Source organism: Laetiporus sulphureus (assembly GCF_001632365.1).
Source record: "Laetiporus sulphureus 93-53 unplaced genomic scaffold LAESUscaffold_19, whole genome shotgun sequence".
NCBI lineage: Eukaryota > Fungi > Basidiomycota > Agaricomycetes > Polyporales > Laetiporaceae > Laetiporus > Laetiporus sulphureus.
The window spans coordinates 511,233-527,652 of NW_024468528.1; the positions used below are offsets into that span (position 1 = coordinate 511,233).

Here is a 16,420-nt window from a genome sequence, read left to right on the forward strand (position 1 = left end):
TTCCTTCCCCCTTTACTGTGCCTTGGATCCTTTCCTCTATCCCCAGCAAACCATCGAGGGCTATGTTGACAATTTCACTTTTCTTATTGTCTCCCCCTCGCTGCGCGATAACGTGAAGCTTTTGGGTGATACCCTTCCCATCATATCAGACTCTCTAGACATGCTAGGCCTTATGGTCGGCATGCCCAAAAATGAACTCATTCATTTCTGCCCCTCTACCAGGGGACTAGCCTCTAACCCTCCCTTAATTTTTCAGTGAAAAGGTCGTCAGGAGTGCCTTGAGCCTAAACCGTACCTCTGGTGGCTCGGCCTGTGGCTTGACTGCACCCTCTCCTTCAAGCATCACATTCGTGTCATGGCAGCATGTGCACAATCCTGGGTCATGGCACTGCACCAGCTGTCACAGATTTTTGCCACAAAGTCCGCACGTGACTTTTCTCACACCACGGATCACGTGCTTCACCAATATCTCATGCCACTCAGCCACAGATGCGGCACATAAAGATCAGGTGATAGTCCACATCACATGTTATGGTCCAGACCCGCAGATGATATGGTCGGACCTGTCTATTCCAGGATACAATAGAGGCATCCATTTGGGAACAAAGGGAACAAGGACTATTGTTATGTGTCGACCTTCCACTTCCTATTAGTTTAGCCAGAAGCCCAGATAGGCACAATGTTCACACACGTTACTGCAGCAACCATCGATCTTCCCACTTATTGTTCTACATCCGGACATCCCATTGTTTCATGTACGGCCATTTGCTTATACCCGTAGATAGGTAGCTTAGGTAAGATAGCCCGCTGTACATGTATATAAGACCAGCCATGTAGGGGATGAAACCTCAGATTGTTTTTCCTCGTCTACTACCTGTAGCATCCACTGAGCTTACCAGCTCCCCCATATATCTCTCACCCATTCCTGCGCCTGCCACATCAACTAAGTAAGTCATAGGCTCTTGCACTACATAGGGTTCAGGGGGATTCTTTGGGATCAGGGGGATCAGGGCAGCACGTTCCACATGACTGTTCCTTTTTAGTCTTTTTGATCTCTTGTCCGGTGGTACCGTGACATTAGAAACAATCTGACAATTTTCTGTGCCCCTGCTTAGTGTCTAACACAAGCGGCCATGTATTTTCAGAGCAAGCAGTTTCAGCTGTAGCGCGCTGCTTTTTTGACAAACATTCCAATCTGATCTCTATTCGGCATGAGCCTCAGCAAGACTCTGAGCTGCCCAAGGCACCAAAGTGCAAGGCCACCCCCAGGATCGATCTCGATGCTCGCTACAAGCATCAGGAAACCAACAAGGAGCGAGAAAGGCTCCTCACACTCACGTCACTAGGCGCATCATCCATAGACAGGCAGCGTGCAGCAGCCAGGGTCGTCGATACTATACACATCATAAAGCACGGAATCATCCGCAAGCCTCACGATCGCACCCCACCACTCGAACGCTACAAGCCCAAATGTGGATGTCTCACCACAGGTAGTCGCAAGCCAGCGCCACCTCCAGAGCTCATTATCTCGAATGCAGTACCTCCCCCCGTCATCGCTCCCATCCCAGTCTGGCCACTGCTGAACTTTATAAAGACAAACACCGTCGCTCGTCCCATCTGCCCACTCCCTTCTAGAGTCAGGCCAATGATCCACATTGAGACCCTTATGAAGCAGCTAGACGCTACACGCTTCAGGCTCCAGCCTATACTAGGAGCATTCTCGTATCGTCTCAAGGACGAGCACCAAGGACCTATTTACAGCCTAGCCACAGAACTCGACAAGGTCTGCGCCAACCTACATACTGGAACACACATCTACATGTTCATCGAGAAGCAGGTCATCAATACGGTCTGTTTGGAGATAGGAAGCATCAGTTTCAAGCAGATAGGGAAAGAGGAAAGGCTGCAGGAAATCGCCAAGACTCTGGTCTTTATCTCAAAGAAGAGATACCTGCATTTTTTGTATTAGTCTACATATCCTTATATCACAATAGAGGGAGCCGATCATGTGTACGCATCCATGTTCAGGCAAAGAATGGACGATATACTCTGCACGAATGTTGAGGCAGCACATGATGGAAGTACTCCGCGTGCCTCACAACGCAATTCACCCGAGCCTGGGCTAGGACCTCAGGACTCTGCATCGCAAGTCAGAGGACCCATGTCTCTGACACCATCACTATTACCCACCTATGTTCCTCCCATTTGGGAGTTCGATGGCCATCAATTCGAGCATCTCGAAGATGCCCTAAGACAGTCAACTCTGGAAGAAGTCCCTGACCACATTCGTGAATGGGTCATTGTTGCAATGAAGCTCATGGTCAGTACCGAAGTCACCAAGGTCTATAACGTGCTCAGCAACAAGATGTACGAGCACAAGAAAGCCTTCGAATTGTTGATCCAAAATAGGAGAAGAACGAGCACCGGTTAAAGGAGGCAGTCCTCCAAATTGAAAACGGCAAGCTCCAAGACAGGATCACGGCACAAGATGCACATATAACGGTGCTCAACGATGAGCTCACAGGGACACAAGCAGCAATGCTTGACATAGAAAAGGAAATGATGGAAATCAAGTCCGCAAACATCAAGCTGCGGCACGAGCTAGCTTCACTCAAAGCAAGCGACATCATGGTGATGCAAGGTCAAACATCCGGCATGGTCCACTCGAACAAGCCACACGTCAAAATTGCTGAACCTCCACACTACTCGGGCAAAGGAAGTCTGGAGAACTGGCTCCAACAACTCGGTATATGGATGCGGTAGAACGAGATTAATGACGATGAACATAAGATTACCACAGCTCTGCTGCACTTAGAAGGTGGCGCATTCACCTACATGTCAGAATACGCAACCAGGGCAGCAACACGGCAACCACTTGGCACATGGACAGACTTCGTCGACATTCTCAAAGTTAACTACAGGACCCTCGACCCAGACAAGGATGCACAGCAGCATTTGAAGGACATCTGCAGCAAAACGCATCCCACAATGGTATCCTTCGCAGAACAGTTCTGTCAATGGGCCACTAAGACCAACTTAGGGCACACTGCACTCATCGGTTATATTGCTGAACATCGAAGCAAGGATGTACACCAAGCAATGGTAACACGGGACAGTCTAGAAATTTCTGACCCCATCATATGGCCGGAATAGCTCGACCTATGTCTTCAATTGGAGTCCAAGTTCAGAGCCGACAAGGCAGAACAGCGCGGAACGACAACAACATCATCATCTTCAATACCATGGGCCCCGAAAGACCCCAACATGATGGTCATGGATCGAGTATCCACACTTATCAAGGAGCAGGAAGGATGGCTGGAAAAGAAGCTGTGTGTACGATGTGGGAAACACCCCTTCATTTTTAAACAGCGGTGCCCAGATCCCAAGTATAAAGGCAAATTCGAGATGCCAAAGTGGAGGCAAGCAACAAGGGCAATATCGACAATGGCATCTGCAACCAGCTCCGATGACAGCAAGGCAAGAGAGGAAGCAGTCCGTGCTCTCATCACCAGCTATGACCCTAAGGGAAAAGAAAAGGAAGGAGAATCAGAGCCAGCTGTCAAAGCAGCTAGGATCATGGAGGTAGAAGATGATGAGGATTTTCTTCGACGGGTTCTCTGAGGTCTGGCGAGAGTTCCCATAGACAATGTAACAGTACCTACTCGATCTCGCATGTACCAGTATCAGATTTTTTATACATTGCATCTACTGGTTCATCAAAACATGTGATCGATTTACCTATACACCTCAAACAGGGAGTAAGGGAAGTCCAGACTGAGGCGCTCCTTGATTCAGGAGCATATTCTTGCTACATCAACCCGCGGCTGGTTAATCAGTTGAATCTTGCTACGATCTCTCTTGAAAAGAAGATCAGGGTTTATAATGCAGATGCATCTCACAACAAGGGTGGAACCATTAAGAAACGGGTTCTTCTAAGTATAACTATCAGAAATCATACAAGCAGACAAAGTCTTCTGGTTACCGATATAGGTCACAAGGACATTATACTAGGCATGAGTTTCCTCAAGGAGCACAATCTTGAAGTGAATTGGGGAAAATTCATGGTCGATTTCACCCGGTGCCCACACAGATGCGCACCCTCACAGGTAGCAATCCAGGAGGAGAACCTGGAAGACACAAACATCCCCCACATCAAAGACCTGATGGAGTTCATCAGTTCCCAGGAGTTAGGTGACAAGTGGAACGACATGGACAGCTTCATTAGATGGGTGTCACTATCAGAAGACCCTGATGCACAAGCCGTAGTGTCACTCATTATGGGTCTTGACACCAAAAGGAATCAGGATAGAGCGCCGCAAAAAGGAGAACAGGACAAAGACTACTGGTCAGCCTATGTCCCCAAACACTTCCACGAGTATGGCAATGTGTTCTCCAAGAAGCAGTCGGAACGAATGCCCACAAGAAAGCCCTACAATCATCCAATTGAACTTGTTCCAGAGGCATTGTTACCACATCCGGCAAAGTTATATCCTATGAACTTACAGGAAAGAAATTCACTCGACACGTGGATAGACCAAGAGTTGGCCAAAGGTTACATCAAGAGATCAAGGAGTCTAACAGCAGCACCCGTCTTCTTCGTCAAAAAGAAAGATGGATCACTGAGACTAGTCCAAGATTACAAGAACCTCAATGCAGTCACAAAGAAGAACAAGTCGTCGGGTAAAATCACACGTGTCATTCCACCATAGTTGGGATGGTTGATGAGCACGAGTGCATGGTGGAAAGGTGGTGATGTTTGCAGTGTCGATGGCACACAGGAGAACTGCTGCACCCCGATCAAGGTCAGGGGCAGAGGAGTAGCTGTGAGGGGGAGAATTAGTCATGAGTGCATGATCAAGGGTGTCAAGCCACTCATTGCAAAGGGAGGGATCCATGTGGAAGCCGAGATTAACCTCCTTGGAGGTAGCCTCAGTGCAGATGGTGTATGCAGGTAAGGAGCGAATGGTCAGAGGCCCACGGGGAGTCCTTGACAGGATATTGAGAAAGAGTGAAGCGGGGGTTGATCGAAGCCCACACCAAATTGATGACGGTGCCCGTGAAGGGGTTTTCCCTGATGGTGTGAGTGGGAACGTGAGGCTCAGTGACGAGCTCGAGACAGTGATCGACCATTCATTGGACTAGGTCCTCTGCCCCTTTAATAGTGGAGTGGAAAAAGTGGTGCTCCCATGCCCAGAGAGGGTGGTGCATGTTAAAGTCTCTGCACAGGAGAATTGGGGTAGAAGGGGTGAGTGAGATAGAAAGTAAGTGATGAAGGCCGAATTGGCCAGTTGTAAGCCTGTCATTGTAGATGTTAACGGCCAGAAATTGGTCAGCAGGAGATGAGCGGGACACGAAAGAGAGAATGAGGATGTCAGGATGAGAGGACAGATCCGAACGGAGCGTAATATAAAAGGAATCAAAAAGGTGTTACCTCACCAGGCAGCTGACTCATGGCCTGGGGGTGGGCTTGAAATGAGGGAGATGGAAGGTTACAAGGTTGAAAGGAGCAGCATTGACAGTGCCAAAAATGGGGGCACCGGACTCAGTTCCATGAGGGGTGTCTGAGCTGATGCGCCCCCACCAAGATTCTTGGATAAAATAAAGATCAAAATGTGTGTTGGCCAGAAGGCCATGCAGCTGTGGGTTAGAGTGGGCCACATTCAGTTGTGTGGTTGTAAGAATCATTAAGCAATGACAATGGGAAGTGAAGGAATGTGGTATTGCGCACGAGCAGTGCAAGAAGGGTCAGCAGCATGATGCTCGCTGTGGTGTCCACAGACTCAGCAGAAAAAATGAGTGGGAGGGCATGGGACAGTACTCGGGCTGTTTTCAAGTGCGCACGCACTGCAGGCATTGCGATGCTGGTCCATGGAGTGTGAGTCCTTGTCACAAAAATGGTAAAGGGGAAGTTTGCACTTACAGAAGCGCTCAGTGTGGGTCAAAGCCCAGCATCAGTTGCATTGGCACAGGACTGGTTTGTCCTTGGAGTGCTTTATGAGGAGTCGAGCTCTCATGAACCAGACAGACATGGATGGTTCACCATGGTTATCATGGCCAATCAAGAAATGACTACAGAAGTCCCTCTTGGGATCTTCGATGGAGAAAATGAGGGGTGCTCGCTGATATGCTCAATCGTGTCCTGGCTGTGAGCAGTGCTCCTAATCAAATCCCTAACTGGTGGAAGGTGAATCAGGGCTCTGTCCATCTGCAGTCTCTTTGGGCTACGGTCGCAGGAAACTTCCGATGATAATGCAGCAATGGGCAGCTGCAAGTCGTTCAGCTGTGATGCTTGAAACGGATCAGATCTGTCATGACTTCTGGATCAGTGAGTGTCGGACTCAGCTGTATGGATGCCTCTGACTGAGAAACAGTCGAAAGCTGAAATGTGGGGGTGTGTGGGCATAGAATGTGATTGGCGACTTTCGTACTCGCGAACTGTGGTGGGTGATGGTCTGGGCTGTGGCATGAGGGCTTGCTATATCTGAAAAGTGCTGGTGAAGCACTGATGACGAGGCTCTAATTGCCTCTGAACTAGCTCAAGTGCCGATGAGCAACCGTTAATTGCCTCCGAACTGGAACAAGCACCGACGATGAAGCTCTAAGTGCTTCTGACTGGAACAAGTGCCAACAATGAACCCCTGAGTGTCTTCAAACTGGATCGAGCACCGACGATGAACTCCTGGGCACTAGTGAGGCTACGGGGTACGATGGAGATGGAATCCTGGTTGAGACTCGTGACTGGTGGCGCGAGATACGAGAACGCGATAACGTGACTTATCTGGCTGAAACCTGAGTCGAGCTAGAGGCCACTGCTGAGAGTGCTGCCTCTCTCAGTGTTGAGAATCCCAGAGACGGAAAATGTGATCGCAATAGATGTAGACCTGGTCAGGCACAATGCCCTAGCGTAGACAAAATGAAAACTGAGTACTGCTGCGTGGGGAACTCCATGTCAAACTCTCTTATTATTCCTATGTACAGTGTAGATTATATAGCAGATCAAAAATGAGCCAGCTGGGTCACTGAAACATGTTTCCGATTCATTGAAACCTGTCGCAAAGCTCGTCCCTGCCCCCTCTCTATATCATACAGTCAGGGAACTGGAAGTCCGGCCCTGTCAGGGTCCATCAGTCTGCTACCCTATCTTCCATTCAGTTAGTGCACTTGTTCATTTTCAAGTTGCCTAACTGGTCACATTTTGCTCTCGTGCTGCACCTCATAATCGGCTATGCTTCCTCGTGGCTCGCTCGTCATTTTCGCGCCTCATGTTCACCTTCTGACCCCTTTATGCAGTTCCGTGTTCTCAGGCTGTCAGTAAAGTCTTCTTTGCCCACTCTGGACTGCTTCAGCTCAGTGTTTGTCTTTCCGGATCGTGGCGACTCGCTATCTGATTGTGCGATAGTCGGACGCAGTTTCTGGCATTTTCCGATCGCAGAATATCTCGGTGCATATCATTGCTCTTGCATGTCCTCCAGTCTCACAAAAGTAATAAAGGCAGGTATGCCATTGAAATAAGTGTGATTGAAGACTGGGTTAGTACAGAGTTCCACCATAATCTCTTCCCCGGTGAGCAGAGAGCCGCTCACTGGGTGGCATCTCAGGCATGCCAGAACAAAGAGTTTAACAGTGGGTAGCACAGGGCAGAAGCCCTGGAGCAGCATGACAGTGTATGCACCCATCAGGACTGGGGAAGCAGCATGAGGCTCAAGGTCTAGGATGACGCAGATGGCCCGCAGAGCATCTCATATGAGAGTATCCGGAGAGTCAAAAGAGAAAGTAAGGAGCACCTTGTTGGGTGCAAGGCGCATACCACAGAAAGTTACCTTGGACCAGGCATCAGCCTCCTGGATGCGTTGAGTGATGCGCTGGTACCAAATCACGGGTGCAGTTTCGCAAATGCATGTGACCTGCTCCAGCGTGAGTATGGTATGATAGGTTTTGTCTGTTGGTGGTGGTGGTGGCGGCGATGCTGTGGAAGGTTGGCAGCCTTGGCAGTAGGCTTGGTTGTGGCGGCATCCTTGCGCATGCTTCAGGTGGTGTCAGAAAAGGTCTTGTTGGCCTGCTTGCATGGACCTGCGAGGGGGCCCAGGGGTGTCAGCAGTGGGTGAGAACGGGCCAGAGTGGCTTCTATGATTAATAGGCATGCATCGATGGTGACGGTTGCCATGCGGATGCCTGTCTCAATGCCTTTCACTATGACGAACTGAATGTGGGCAGGCTCAGGGTTAGTATAGGCAGATGCACCCAAGGGGTCCAGTTCACTAGCACACTGGTGAATGACAGCGGTGAAGATGGTGAATGCCCCCTTGCCCATGTCAGAGTGCTGTGAGGTGGCGTTCTGGGCTGCCCCCACACAGAATGAGTTCTCTCAGGTCAAGTACATGACGCGGATGAGCAGGGGTCAGAACAAGTTCCCTCAAGCAGGCTACAGGCACGGTCTGTATGGGACAGGTACATGGCATGTCAGGCTTAGGGCAGAGTACGCAGTACGGGGAAGCTGCTCATTTCTATGCTACAGAATGGGTACACAATACGTGAGGCCCATCCAGGGTGAACCAATACACATCCGGGTACCTCATATCAGAACTGTCCACCAAAGTCCTCGGGGCACAGCGTGCAGTCAGAATCGTCCTCCAGAGTGACAGCGGGGTGAGTCCTGCTGGTTGGAGCACCACCGGGGGTTGGTAAAGAGTCGACAAGCATGCGCAGTTCATGGACCCATGGGTAGGAGTCAATCGAGTGAACGTGCAAACTGGACTCCACAAGGTCCGAATGAGCAGAAGCCGCCCAGTGCTACAAGAGGACCTTAGAGCAGCGCGTGCACGAGAGCATGTCGGTAGACATACCAAAAGTGACTGAACAGCAGTGTGCCAGTGATACCACTCAACCACAGCGGGATGCAACCCAGACGGGATATGGGTGTGCTCGAATGCCAGCACTTCAAGCAAGAGAAGGTAGCGACAGAGCCAGGTGGTGCAGGTAACGACCATAGAATCAAGCCGAGCTTGTGTGGTGTGAGACATGGCTGAGTGGGAGAAGAGATGGGAATGAGGGGCAAGGATGGGTAGAGATCCGGATGCAGACAGAGTCTCAGGGTGGGTCCTCGGACTCTAGGGGGTGAAGCCGATGGGAGGTCGTTGGAGGGAGCACCCAGTCTCGGACAGAGGGGTGAGGTCAGATTGGGGCAGCAGTGAACCATCATGATGGCAAGGCAAGTGAATGAGAATGCAGTTACGAGGTTGCGGGGGAAGTCAGCAGGACTTGATGTAGTGGAGGCTGAGTGTTGGGGTGGCGAACCAGGAGCTGGAATGAGCAGGTCTCTACTCAAATGAATAGCAAAACACAGGTTTGGAACATGATGTGATGGAGTGGTCGGCAGCAGCGGGCCCTCTGAGAGAACAAGAAATAGCAGAATGAGTCAATGGGTTAGGGGCCAAGCGTGGTCAGATACGGGAGCGAGGACCGAGGTGAGCACGTCCCAGAATTGCGATATTTAAAGAACGCGTAGATAGACAACAAGGGGACTGCTTTTCTGACCGTGTACCTACAAGACTTAGAATGCGAAGCGGCTTGCGCAGCAGCGGACAACAACAGGGACAGTGGTCTCAGTTCACCTCTCAGGCTTCAGCTCTACTATGCATCAGAGCTCTCCTCTTTGCTCTCACTGTCAAATATGCCTCACAAGCCAGGAGAATGCAGCAGCAGATACGGTACGCCCTCATTCTGAGATCCCTGTATTCTGTCCGGAGGCCATTAGACCTGCCCTGGAACCGTTTTACTGTGTGTACTTTACGTACATCACCTCAGGCCACATCCTCTATGCCCTTGCTGTCCTCTTGGGCATTGCTTTGGTTCATTTCTCCACCATCTTCTACATTTGGCTTCTGCATCGCCTCTAGACACAAACCTTCCATGCACTGTTCCCCCTTCATCCCGCTCAGTTATTTGCTGTCATTTCACAGCTAGCCGAGTTCTTGCAATCACAGCGCATGAGCTTCTCATTGTTGAGGAGCTTGTGGTGGATCTCAGCAAAGGTTTCCGTGAGGCTGTCAACTACATCGGTAACCCATCCACGATGTCCTCACCGATGACTGGATCTAAGGCCAGATGAGCCATGTGGTGGAGCCATCGGAGCAGCTGCTCCATGTCAGCAACAAATCCGTGCAAGCTAGTATCAGTTATTGGGATCGAAGTACTGTTGCTGGCCATAGGAGACTCCCCTGGGGGGGTTCGCTCTACAGTGGCGACCTCCATTTTGACGTCAGTTTGTTGTGCTGGTTGGGCGCTTGACAAGGACATGGTGGTCAAGAGACAAGAAGGGTTGCTGCTCTTGCTGAGGAGACAGGAGTAACATGCTGATACAATGCACGGTGCACGATGCACATTGTGATGGCTCATGACGGCTGCATCGTTGCACCAGTGAACTTCAGATCAAGAATATGAAAATATAGAGACATGCAGATATGTGCTGCATTTACATCAGGGGCATAAAAAGACAAGAAAAATGTGGACCTTAACATATGAGCAGTTTGACATGCAACACACCTGCAATTACTTCTGCAAGTTTATAATCTTCTGATGGACCTCAATGCATGAAAAATAGACAAACACCTTCAAGCTTGAGAGTCAGCTCAAGCTAAGTTGGGCACTAGTAGCATTGTCAATAAGAATGACCTGGCATAATTCCAAGAGTGGTACATGACACTTTGCAACATCAGCAATGACCTTTTAACTAATCATGCAACAGGACCTCTTTGATGCAGCTGCCAGTGGCAATATTGTGATATCTGCTATAGTGAGCATCTCTCCATCTAAGGTGTTTTTGTATGGCATGAATGGTGAATATATATAGTTAGGTCATTGACTTTGTCAGACTCATATATCTAGGCTTTTGCACCTCATCTAGTGTGGGCACGAGCTGAGCTAAGCCAAGCTGAGGTCACCAGACTCGCTATCAACTTGATGCTCTTGGGACGAGTCTCAAGTTGACTTGTGAATCCACCATATATAAAATGGAAGTCAGCTGGAGCAAAATGGACTGGAGTCTGACCCAATATGTGCAGTTGTAGGATCTCAATGAGAATAGCTAACCATGTGACAGTTCAAAATTCAACAACAATTATGAAATTTGATGTGTCACATTATGCTGAGCATTAGTTCCATGATGGTTTTTCTTACAGCAATCAACGGAATGCAGCCATCATGCATAATAATATAATGCCATCAGATGAGTCAGTGAGCTGTTTGAGTTCAGAACTCAGCTCGTCGCCCACACTGACCTCACCAATTTCAAAATAAATCAATAAAGGTGTTATTAGCCAAATGTGACATTGCTAGTACTGTCAACAATGAACTAATAATCATACATGCAATGCTATGTATGTTATGTCCACCTCAATGGTCCCTGGGGTACTCATCAATTGGCCGCATGAGATAACAAACAAAGTGGTGATCATTGAGCAGGCCAGTCCCTGTTGCCATATATGATATACTAACACCGGCCCTCTAATGCAACTTTTTGACCTTTTGAGTTCCTGTGGTCCATGAACTTATTCAATTGACTCCGGAACTATTTCACTAAATAGCTATGCTTCTCATGGACTTCATCATTTTTTTTCCATACTGCATATTTGTGATGTTCATAATACCGGAAGGCAACAATGACTGCAACAGCAGTGCAACAATTTTCTGAGGTGATGTAATGCAATCAGTCATGTTGCTGCAATGCTGTATTTCACATTCTGCCCGGCATGCTGATTCGACGAGCGCAGATTGTGGCACATGAGTGCCGAGAAGGGTGGCTGCCACGTGCTGGCACCCAGCGGAGTTCAGATCTCATGATCCTCTGTGGCGACTTTGTCACGCTGATGCTCACCTCTGCTGTTCTTTCTCTCCAGATATCCATCCGGGGGCTCAAAGGCCTCGAAAATTTAATGTACTATCTTTGACCATATATCACACTATGACTAACTCACTAAAGTGATCGGACATGAACTGCAGTGAGCCGAAGCCTGATTAAGCCCGCATTTTGAGCATGCAGGTCATGATCTACCTAGCATTCATCCAATCCTCAACTGAATGACACAGAACTCGGTAGACATAGTCATCATGTTTACAACCATATATAGTGAATTTTCCAGATTTTCGTGGGATGAGGAAAGCTCTGGAGAATGTGAATTGCATTACTGTCACAGTTGCATTGCAGGGCCACTGATAGTAGTACTCTCAGATTTCAGGATACCAAACTGGATTAAACAAAATTACAGATATATATGCATCAAATTACCTGATTTTACACCCAATTAGCCAAGCATGAACCCTAATTTTCATTGTCTCGAGTGCAATATACTTTTGTCTGCCTGGGCATGCCGAATGTAGGCTCTCAGTGTAAGACTCCTGTGCCTAGAATACATACTTTCATATGTCTTTGCAGCTTCTGATTAAGAGCTAGCAGAAGCTTCAAAATGGTCGCATTCAGCAGATATCTGATGACAATGTACTCCTTCTAGCTGTTAACTGTCGACAGAAGCTGATGATGTCCAACGCAACATAATTAGAAAAAGCACATCGTGAACGGGAGGCAGAGACGAGCATCGATCATGGATGCTAGCATTAAGAGAGGCACGGCGCTTCCGCGTCTTTGATTCCGCCAACTACGAAGGCACACGTTCGCTCTCTCGGAAACCTGCTCAAAGTCTCATCGACCATCCCGCAGGCTGCCAGTTGACCAAACGACATGCTCTCATCGTCCCCGGGGTGGTCATCAAATGTTAGCCCTGTCGAGTTCATCGTCACTCGGGCCTGCAGCCCCTCATTGCCGGAGCCGAACTATGCGCTTCATCTCGAGGTTGCGGAGTACATCAACCAGAAGAAGGCTAACACGTATGTTGTTCTTTTATTCAACGTAATCACTGCTCACGCTAGGTAGGCCACGAGAGGCGGCGATGACTATAGCGCGTCTGGTCAATCATCGGAACCCGCACATTGCCATGCTCGCCCTCGCTCTCCTCGAGACCCTCGTACAATCATGTGGATATCCCTTTCACTTGCAGATTTCCACTAAGGAGTTCCTGAATGAACTTGTTCGCCGATTCCCCGAACGCCCGCCACCATTTCCTGGGCCCGTCATGTCCAGAATCCTCGATCTCATCAACGACTGGAAGGAGGGAATCGCAACTGAGTCCAGGTGGAAGGAGGATTTGGGGAATATAAGGGACATGCATCGTCTGTTGACCTTCAAAGGATACCGCTTTCGGGACCGACCACGACAGCCTCCCATAGCGTCTGCTTCGGTGCGTCTCCCATTGCTATCTGCTAATCAATTCACACTTTCTTATGTCCGCCCTCTCTATAGAATCTCAAATCGGCGGATGAACTCGAAGCAGAAGATCGCGAGGCGCAGGAGGCGAAGCTGCAGGAGCTGATCCGACGCGGAACGCCGCGCGACCTCGCCGCAGCGCAAGAGCTCATGAAGACGCTGGCCGGTGCGAACCCCGACGCGAAGCCAGATTACCGCACTCAGGCACTGACGGAGCTGAACAAGCTCGAGAGCAAGGTCATCTTGTTAAACGAGATCCTGGACAACGTGGACACGGCGCGGGGCGAGAAGTTCGTGCAGGGCGACGTGTATGATGTGAGCGCCGTCCGTGCTGGAGTCGAGGCTGATGCGCTGATGATGCCCCGCAGCAAGTCGCGTCCATTCTCACTGCGGCCCGTCCGAAGATTCAAGGCTGGATATCGAACGCGGAGACAGACGATCCCGAGTCGCTCAGTGCGTTCGCCCTCTGGCTACCCTCTGAACGGGCGTACTGATCTGAATCTGTGCATAGACACCTTTTTGCAGATCAACGACCAACTCAACTCCGTATTATATCGATATGAGTGCTACAAGAAGGGCGACTACGCACAAGCATCGAACCCAGTGCCGCCTGAGCTGGGCGGCGGGCCTAACGAGCTGTCACTCATCGACTTTGACGACTCGGCACCATCAGCAAGCACCGGGGATGGCGCAACAGCATCGCGTTCGGGCTCAAATGTCACACCAATAGACGAACTCGCAAGTCTATTCGGACCGTCTCCTGCAGCATCCAGCGCCATAGCGCAGCCACCAGTGATGGGCATTGGAGCAGGCTCGGGCTCAAACATAGGAATGAGCACGGGTACCGCACAGCTAACGAGCATTTTTGGGAGAACGAACATGGCCGCACCAACACCATCAAATGGATATAACCTCGGAATGGGTATGGGGATGACTTCACTACCAATCCAATCCACGCGTCCGGGCGCAATCTCGCCATCATCTGGTCAGCAGTTGGGCTCAATCCGGCTGGGCACGCCTCAACAAAACATGTCTGCATCAAGTTCGTCCGCACCTCTGCCGATGCCAAATTACTTTGCGGATAATACCCGGGTGATGGGCACAGAGACGGGCATGGGTGGTCAGACGGGAATGCAGCCGCTGCAGCCTCAGCATATGCGGCAGCAGCAGGCACAACAGCAGCGGCCTGCGAGTACTGCGGGGGGTGTCCCGACAGGCCAGACACAAACACAAGCAAAGGACCCGTTTGCTGACCTGGTCGGGTTATTCTAAGTCGCGATATTGTTGTATCTTTTGAATTGTTCGGGTGGCGAAGTTCTACACGGACCTCTTGAATTGAGAAGTGTGGATTGTGTGGATGTAGCCTAGTAAACTGCGTGCTTTACAATCACTGGTTTCGTTAACAACGGTTCGTGATCAAGCCTTACAAGCGGTGGTACGGCCGTTCAATTGGCTTTTAGGCTGATGACTTCACTGTCACATCATGGGCGCTCGTTGAGTTATCACTGTACCACCTCCGAAATACTCTCGACTGTGCTATACCCCAATCTTGCCTTGCCTTCACCATGTCCTCACGACCGCTCAGCGAAGATGAAGTGATAACGGAGATGAATAAGATGGTCCGCACGTTGCGAGATTACCATGGGCCCCCGAAACGACCCTGACATTGCAGATTATATGCTGTAGGTTGCGTTTATTAAGCAGGAGGCGATGGAGAAGGCGCGGGAGATTAAGGTGAAGGCAGACGAGGAGTTTGCTATTGAGAAGGTACGCTTCTCCATTCAGGACCGGCCATACCGCGCAGCTGCATGCCCGCTCCCGCAGGCGAAACTGGTCAAGCAAGAGCAGCAAGCCATTGATGCTCAGTACGAGAAGAAACGCAAGGGCGCGGAGGTCGCCCAGAAGATGTACGCTTGTCGTTCTTTACCCCACGTTCCTCCCATCCTCACGTCGCCGCCAGCGCACAATCGACCTTGACGAACAAGTCGCGCCTGCGGCTGCTTCAGCAGCGTGAGGAACACCTCCAGGACCTTTTTTACTCCGCTCGTGAGATGATTCTTGACCTGGCGCGCGACAAGGCTCGCTACGTACAGTTCCTTGAGGGCGTAATCGTGCAGGGCTTCCTGCAGCTGCTCGAGGAGGAGGTCACTGTGCATGCACGCGAAGCGGACGTCGAACTCGTGAAGCGTGCCACAGAAATGGCAGAGAAACACTACACGGATATCAGCGGCCGGCACGTCACTGCGATTGTTCAGGCGACTCTGAACAAGGACCTGTAGGTGTCCTCGTCTCATGCTGTGTGATGGTGTTGACCATTCATGGATTCGTTGGTCGCTCAGTGCTGGCGGTGTCAAGCTCATGAGCGGAAATCAGCGCATCACACTAGACAACACATTGGACGAACGACTTCGATTGCTGGAGGATAGGGTGCGTTTCTGCATCAGAGGGCTACCGAATGTCGCTCACTGCATGCACAGATGCTTCCGGAGATCAGAAGCGATCTCTTTGGTCCCAATTTAAACCGCAAATTCTACTCATGATCGCTTACTGGTCATTGCCACCTGTTCAGTGTGTACCTACTCAAGGACTTGCAGCTTACACACACAAGTATATGTATGTACAGAATACCATTATTGCGGATAAAATAGCCGGTTGCGACACATATGTTCGCGCTGCTTATAGCACAAGACCCTATGCTCTCTGCTAGCATGATGGCATGGCAAACGTCACGGTATTGATTGGCAGTTTACGGTAAGTGTGCCCTTCGTTCAAGTTTTACTTTATAAAAAAATACTGATAGTCTTCGGACGGGAGGCAGATGCGTAGATGCTATGGATGTCGCTAGCATGCTGCCAGTCATGCACACATTGACCCTCACACTTTCAAAAGCGAGTACATACGATCGGCTGATTGTCTTCGAGGGCACATGCTGTCGATTCTCTGAACTGGAAAGGATACAAGTAACGCAGGTACCTGAGCGAGATGCGGCGAGTCTACCAAAGTCCACGGTCTGACATAAGCAGCGTTGCCATGCATTTGCAAGCCCACGTATCAGACTCTCAGGGACTGGGATCGATGATATGTTTTCGACATACGAACTAGACA

At 49.9% G+C, this 16,420-nt stretch overlaps 3 protein-coding genes across 3 annotated transcripts; 2 read left to right on the plus strand and 1 right to left on the minus strand.

Annotated features, from left to right (window-relative positions):
* Positions 1-8,577: 8,577 nt before the first annotated feature.
* LAESUDRAFT_759235 (uncharacterized protein) lies at positions 8,578-9,020 on the minus strand (the record flags this gene model as incomplete). Its single annotated transcript, XM_040912570.1, has 2 exons — positions 8,578-8,790; positions 8,844-9,020. The coding sequence occupies 2 exons, from the start codon at positions 9,018-9,020 to the stop codon at positions 8,578-8,580; spliced, it is 390 nt and encodes a 129-aa protein (XP_040764479.1).
* A 3,599-nt stretch (positions 9,021-12,619) lies between these two features.
* LAESUDRAFT_700121 (VHS-domain-containing protein) lies at positions 12,620-14,587 on the plus strand (the record flags this gene model as incomplete). The annotated part of the gene is made up of 5 exons (XM_040906401.1): positions 12,620-12,879; positions 12,926-13,289; positions 13,352-13,630; positions 13,684-13,768; positions 13,827-14,587. The coding sequence occupies exons 1-5, from the start codon at positions 12,734-12,736 to the stop codon at positions 14,585-14,587; spliced, it is 1,635 nt and encodes a 544-aa protein (XP_040764480.1). The 5' UTR covers positions 12,620-12,733.
* Positions 14,588-14,880: 293 nt separating this feature from the next.
* LAESUDRAFT_679265 (ATPase V1/A1 complex subunit E) lies at positions 14,881-16,066 on the plus strand (the record flags this gene model as incomplete). The annotated part of the gene is made up of 6 exons (XM_040905698.1): positions 14,881-14,934; positions 15,002-15,082; positions 15,140-15,222; positions 15,276-15,590; positions 15,655-15,742; positions 15,793-16,066. 6 exons carry the CDS (start codon positions 14,881-14,883, stop codon positions 15,853-15,855), a joined length of 684 nt encoding a protein of 227 aa, XP_040764481.1. The 3' UTR covers positions 15,856-16,066.
* Positions 16,067-16,420: the final 354 nt, after the last annotated feature.